This window comes from Callospermophilus lateralis, chromosome 2 (genome assembly GCF_048772815.1).
Source record: "Callospermophilus lateralis isolate mCalLat2 chromosome 2, mCalLat2.hap1, whole genome shotgun sequence".
NCBI lineage: Eukaryota > Metazoa > Chordata > Mammalia > Rodentia > Sciuridae > Callospermophilus > Callospermophilus lateralis.
This window is the reverse complement of record NC_135306.1, coordinates 66,857,071-66,863,840: the sequence shown is the minus strand read 5'-3', so window position 1 is coordinate 66,863,840 and position 6,770 is coordinate 66,857,071. Positions and strand designations below refer to the sequence as shown.

Sequence of the window (6,770 nt, the reverse complement as noted above, 5' to 3'; positions counted from 1 at the left end):
ACTCACAGCTGCATACTATTGGGACATGGAAAGCTGACTATTTCAATTCATAGAGTATCTCACTACATACGTGTGTGTGTGTGTGTGTGTGTGTGTGTGTGTGTAGAGGAAGAGAAACAGAGACAGAGCCAAAATTCCAGAGAATTTTCCATTGACTGTTTCACCAAGATCCGGGGTAAAAACAGCTTTTCTTCAACAAAATGCAAAGCAGATAGAATTTATCACTGGTGCCTTGTAAAATAACTTTCCCTCCCCACGGGTTTTTCAAATCTGTAGATGTGTGTGCATATGTGTCTTGCTTTCTCCTATTTTCTTTCCAATGTGCAAATACCAACAACAGACAGATACCTTTTTAAGCACTTCGTAAGTATTAACTTAGTCTTCCTAAAAACCCTCAGAGGTAGGCATTATTATTACCCTCTTTCCCTTTTACAGATGAAGACACTGAGTCACAGAGTGATTAAATAACTCTCCTAAGGTCTCTTAACTAAGGGTCAAAATTAAGCATTCAGTTAATATGCCATGTACTGCCTCATCAATAAAATGATGCATTTTTTTTCTGATAGTGAAAGTAATGCTTATTGAGTGTTTAAAAAAAATCAGAGGGGCTGGAGGCATAACTCAGTGGTAGAGCACTTGCCTAGCATGTGAGAGGCCCTGAGTTTGATTCCCAGTAGTGCGCGCGCGCATACACACACACACACACACACACACACACGCACGCACAAATCAGATAAAAACCTTTTACTTAGCATAACATTGTCATATTTAATCCATGCTGCAGCATATATCACTACTATACTCCTTTTATGGCTGAATAATATTCCATTATATAGATATACCACATTTTCTTTGTTTATTCATCCATTTATAGACATTTGGATTGTTTCATTTTTCTGGGGGTAAATACAGAGGAGTGGAATTGTTAGGTCATATGGTATGTATTTCAAAATGACTGTATAATTTTATAATCCCATCAATAATCTATGAACATTCAAGTTTCTCTACATTCTAGCCAATATTTGCTATTGTATATTTGAATAATGATATTCCAATGGTTTTTAAATATATATATTTTAAATTCTATATGAACACAATGTCTATTTATTTTTATGTGGTGCTGAGGATAGAACTCAGTGCCTTACGTGCTACGCAAGCACATAACCACTTAGCTACAACTCCAGCCCCATCACAATGGTTTTGATTTGCATTTCTCTAATAACTAATGGTATTGAACATCTTTCTAATTGTTTATTGGCCATTCAAGCCTTTTCTTTGGTGAAATAGGCACTTTTTTGGTTATTTTTGTGTGTGGTGTTGGGGATCCAACCCAGGGCTTTGTCCATGCTGAGTAGATACTCATCACTCAACTATATCCCCAGCTCCTGATTTTAAATTATTGAATTAAAGTAGTTTTTAAAAATATATTCTGGGTACAGTTCTTTATCACATATAACTTCTAAATATTTTCTCACAGACTGTGGCTTTTCACTTTTTAAATTGTGGCTTTTGAAGCATGTTTTAAATTTTGTTGACATTCATTTTTTTTTTTTTTTTGGTATTGTGCTTTTGGTCTCATATCTAAGAATTTTTATTTAAGACATATTTTAAAACTGGCTTCTTCCCCCACTAATCAGTATGTCTTGGGCATATTTCTAAGTCATTGAGTACAGATCTGCATGGTCATATTTGGACTTTGGTTTCTGGAAAGAGGAAAAAGGAGTTAACAGGGTGAGGCTATTAAAAATGTCCAGTAGGAATCTATTTATTTTGGGGGGTCTTCCTACTTCCTTTATAGATCATCTCCTGTCTGGTGCCTCCTCTGTGCCTTGTAAATAAAAACTTCACTTGGCTATTAATTTCATTACTTCATTTTATGTTTTAATACCTTGGTCACATGTTCTTAGCACCACAATTTCTATAGGTTTAAATCCTTCCATCACAGATTCTGTTTATAAGAAACGTATTTTTCCTCATGATCTGGGATGTGACAACTGTTGCTTCCTGCATCTACTTTATTGTCTAAAGCTAGACTGGGCCTTGGGAAAGATTCAACTTCAGCTCAGGTACTAAAGTGTAGATTAAAAAAAAAATGGATAATGGCAATTGGCTTATGTGTTTTAATAGAAGACTTTAAGGGAGAAGGATGTCCCTGAATAAAACGTTGGTTATCATCTAAGAGGTTCCAACATGGGTGTATGGTGGTATCTTGATCCCTGTCAGGAGTAGAGCTTCACTGACTTCATGGTCAGGGTGCCTGGCACTGTGTAAAGCTGGAAGGAAATAATTTTCAGAGAACTGACACTAATGGAGAAAATGCACTCTGAGGATTGTGTAGGAGGCCTCAGAATTAGAATGGGAGAAAGGCAAGTGAAGGGACTTCAGATCTCGGTTGCTGAAGACACCCAACTGTGGACGAAATGGCCACTGAACAACCCTTTCAATTGAGAAGCCAAGTGAGGTGGCTATGCTCCTTTTGAGAACTACTCCCCTGAGGCTGTGGCCCAGAATATTCAAGGCAAGTACTAACTGGTGAAAAGCAAGGAAAGTGGGAGAGGGGTGTAAGTTAGCCCCAAGCACAATTGCCAATACAAGGTTAGAAAAGTGATGATGAACAAAGAGGCTGTACCAGGTCAACAAAGAGCTGTTCCAAGCTGGTAGAATAGGAGGCTAAGAAATGCCGAGCAAGATGAGTCAAAGTGCTTTAAGACTAGCCAAAGGTCTTCAGCTTTTGTTTTTCAGGTGGAAAACAATAGCTACGCCCTGGAGGGGCCCTGGGGCTGTGTACTTAGAATATCTCAGAAGAAAGAGAAATGGAAAGATCTGTTGGAAGCTACTGCAGATTGAGACTCTAGATGAAGGACTGGTCACATGCATGTATGGGAAGAACTGATCAGCAGGCCCAGGGATGGATTAGCTGTGCAAGTGCAGAGGAGACCAATGTGGCAGGAGATAGGGGATGGGGAGTTCACGGTGGGAACTCGGGAAAGATAAGATCACGGAATTTTAAAAAATGTACACTTAAACACATAAAATGCGCAGATCTTAAATGTAGAATGAGTTTTGATAAAGGTCTACATGTGTGTAACCCTCCCACCCCCATTCAGAGTCCAAATGAAGCTGCCTCAAATGCAAAAAGTGAGAAGAAACTAGGGCTGGAACTATGTAGACTGGAAAAGTTATCTGGGGCCAGGAGGTAGAAATCTTGGGAACAGATGAAAACGGGATAAATGGAGAAGAGCTCCAACTTTTAATATTTTGGGCGCACTTCAACCCCAAGTGAGGGTCTTATCTGCTGATATAGATGTAGAGATCTCTTCTCTCAGACTTTCAACCTTATTATCAAGGGAGAAATAAACCACTTTCTGAGTTTGCTGCTGCCAAGGTCTTCCGTATTGAACCTGAAGAATGCTTCTCACTGGGTGGAGGGGAAAGGGGGGAAGGGAGCTAGACGACCCGACAGGTTTCTGCACCTCCTCCAAGTAGCACGCTGGACTCCTCTCCTGACCTGGGAGGCTAGCTTCTTCGGTGCAGCGAGCTCTGTCTGGCAGCCTAGCCCCCGGTACCCCAGAGAGCTATGAGGTCAGTGCTCTGCACCTCAGTGCGATTGCAGCATCCCTGCAGCAGCGCCCTGGTTGCGTGCAGCTGGTGTGCAAGCTTGCACTCAACCGGAGCGCAGTGGCTGGAGTTGGGGGACAATGGGCGTGGCTGAGCTCCCTCGCGCCCTCTCCCGCCTCTGCAATCCCGGGAACATTCTGAAAAGTATCCAAAAGTTCTATGCCGCGCGCCAAAAGAAAAAAAAAAGGGCACAACCCCCCACCACTCCCGGCGCTGCGTGTCCCGACCTCGCCACTCGGGCTGCACCTCCGGCTGCTGCATACACGCCTCCTGCACCTCCTCCTCTAGAGCCTAGCCGTCGGTTGGGTGCTTCCTTGCAGCCGTCTTCGGGCGTGAGAGGCGGTGTGAGTCCTTTGGCCGCTCCTCGGGGCAACATGCCCAACGACGACGCGTTCAACAAGCCCTCGGCACCGTCCGAAACCCCGCACGCCCCCGGGGCACCGCCTCAGGGCAAGTCCGGGGGCTTCGGGAAAGCTTCTGGGGCGCTGATGGGCGCTGGTGGTGGATCAGGCGCCGGGGGCAGCGGTAGCGGCTCCGGCTCTGGGGCGTCGGGCCTGGGCGCCTCGAGCAAGAAGTCCCCCAGACTGCCCAAGTGTGCTCGGTGCAGGAACCACGGCTACGCGTCGCCGCTCAAGGGCCACAAACGCTTCTGCATGTGGCGGGATTGCCAGTGCAAAAAGTGCAATCTGATCGCCGAGAGACAGCGCGTGATGGCCGCGCAGGTGGGTGCGGGCGTCCGGAAAGGGGGGTTCAGTTCTGAGCTTCAGGGATAAAGTCCTTCGACGAGGCCGGAGTTAAGCCGGGCCCGGGATCGGGAATGGTCGGGCTAGTAGCGCCGACATTCGCGGCGCGCCGGGGACGCGGGACTCCCAGCCAGGGCCGAAGCCACTCTGGGTAGGCGGGAACGAGTCCCGGTTCCCGCCTGCGGAGATGCGGGGTTCACCCTGCTGAAGAGATCGCCCCAATCCTGCTCCAGAGTTGCGGGGCTCGCTGCAGCGGCGGGGCCCTCAACTCTCCATCCCTGCCCTCCAAGCAGAGTTGAGTTTGTTCCGCTAGGGATTCTCCACGATCTCCGGGCCCGCGCTTCAGCTCAGTTGCGGGGTTCGCTCCGCGATGTGGGGGCGGCTGGGATCTCCAGGCTCGCTCTCAGAGCCGTCGCCGAGGGGTTCGCTTGGCTGTGCAGTCCCCGCGATCGCCACTGATCACAGAGTTGCGGGGTTCGCGCCCCTCGGGGGGTCCCAGGGACTACTCCCCGCTGAGTTGGGCTTAAATCAAGTAGGGTCCTTTGGAGTGCCGCGAGGGACGCTTTGTAGGGGCCGGGGGAGACCCTTGGGTAGCTGCGGAACGCGACGCCGCGTTTGTTTTTCTGGAAAAGTCCCTGTGATGGACGCCGCGCGGCGTGGTCTCCGGCTCTGGGGGCACTTGGCGTCTTCGCCCCCGGCGGCTCCGGGCCGAGCGCCTCAGCCATTTTGAGCACCGTGGAAAGGCTAGTATTTTAAAATTCGCTGTCTGGCCCCAAGTTATGTAAATGTTTTGAGTACATTTAAGAATAATAAAAAAAAAAACTGCCTGGGTTTGAAGCCAGCCGTTAATTTTTATTTTTAATTTTTAATGGCTTCAGCAGTACGCTAGTAATTTAGCTTGTTAACGAAAGTTCACGTCTTTGGTTTCCTAAAAGGTTTTTAAAAGGTAATAGTACACATTCTTTCCAGCTAAAAGTTGTTTCATCTTTTAAAGATAGATTATTTAAAATGAAATGATACCAAAGAAGTGTTTTCCAGTGGTGTGCTGCTTTTGATTAGAAATGTGTAAAATAGTTTAAAAAAACATAACTGCACAAATGCTTAAAGATCGTGTACTTTCTACGTGCATCAGAGTTTTAAGCACAGGGAAATTAAAACATTTACAATTACAAGGGTTTTGTCTTCAGATATTATTATAAGGGTAGTTAATGAAAATATAGGTAGTTTCTTCATAGAATTTAATTTAATCTGTAGTGAATTGTAATGCTGGATGTAACAATAAGGTGCATCACAATGAGAATAAAAAAACATCCAAATATACTTGTAGGCAGGAAAGTATTCCGGACATTTGGTCATTGGCTTAAATATTTAACGTGGAGCAATCAATACTCGAGGGATTTTTCCTCAAAATGTAATAAAAATATAGGAGTAGGGGCATTAATTTTGAAAACCCTTTTTAGAGGGACTAATTTTGAGGAGACAGCTGAATTAACAACAAAAACGACTCAAGATTACTTTTAGAATATGAAACTTCAGGATTTTTTGTACCAGAGGATTTGTGTTATGCTAGATGAGCCCTTAAAAAATCTATATAGCAATTACTTTCTAGTTATTCTAAAATAGTTTGAAATTGATATTAGATGAATAAAACAACGGCATTTGCAATCCATTGCCAGCCCCTTTCCCGTGTAATAATATTCACTAACAAACCTTGGAGAACTTTGTGAGGGCATCCTTAGTTTGTGGACTAAATAAGCTGTGCCTTTTGGGTATGCATGAGGTTTGTGTAAATCAAGGTACAAGTAATTAATATTTTAGAGGTTTGCAGGGTTTTAAAAAACTTACTTCTGGACAGTTTTTGATAATGCTGTTTCCAAGCCCTTGGTTAATAGCAGAAAATCCAAGATATATGCTTAAATAATTATCCAAGGTTTAGTTTTCTAAGGTGAAGACTCTTTTAGTTATGAGTGAAATTTACTTCCACATGAATCAGCTGACTTTGGACTATATAGTTTTCCTAAGCCAATACATAGATTGTAGCTGGATTTCTGATTTACCATTTTGATTTTACCTTTTCTCTTGTCCTTGAGCCTTTAAAGTGTAGGGTGCTTCATTTTTCTCCTTTCATGACCACCAAGAGCCAAGTTCAATAGAAAGTCTCTTTTTGTTACAGGTAGTAAACAAAAATACAACTTGTTTTAAGCCTCCCCCCAATTTTTAACAATGTTATTAAAAAGATTATAAACATAAGAACCCCCTTGAAGTGTTTCCTAAGTATGTGAGATTCTTACCTGTCTCAATTCTGTCTCTCTTTCCCTGCCTAGACGCCCCCCACCAAAAAAAAAAAACAAAACAAAACAAAACAAAAAAACCCTGTCCTCTCCCTTGCTCCTCACCTCCCACCTCTTC

At 44.1% G+C, this 6,770-nt stretch overlaps 1 protein-coding gene across 1 annotated transcript in view; it reads left to right on the top strand.

Moving 5' to 3' along the window:
* Positions 1-3,992: 3,992 nt before the first annotated feature.
* Dmrt1 (doublesex and mab-3 related transcription factor 1) overlaps positions 3,993-6,770 on the top strand; it is a 103,496-nt gene continuing 100,718 nt past the window's right edge. The window contains exon 1 of the mRNA XM_076846039.2: positions 3,993-4,340. Within this exon, the coding sequence (XP_076702154.1) occupies positions 3,993-4,340 (348 nt within the window). The remainder of the gene's footprint in view (positions 4,341-6,770) is intronic.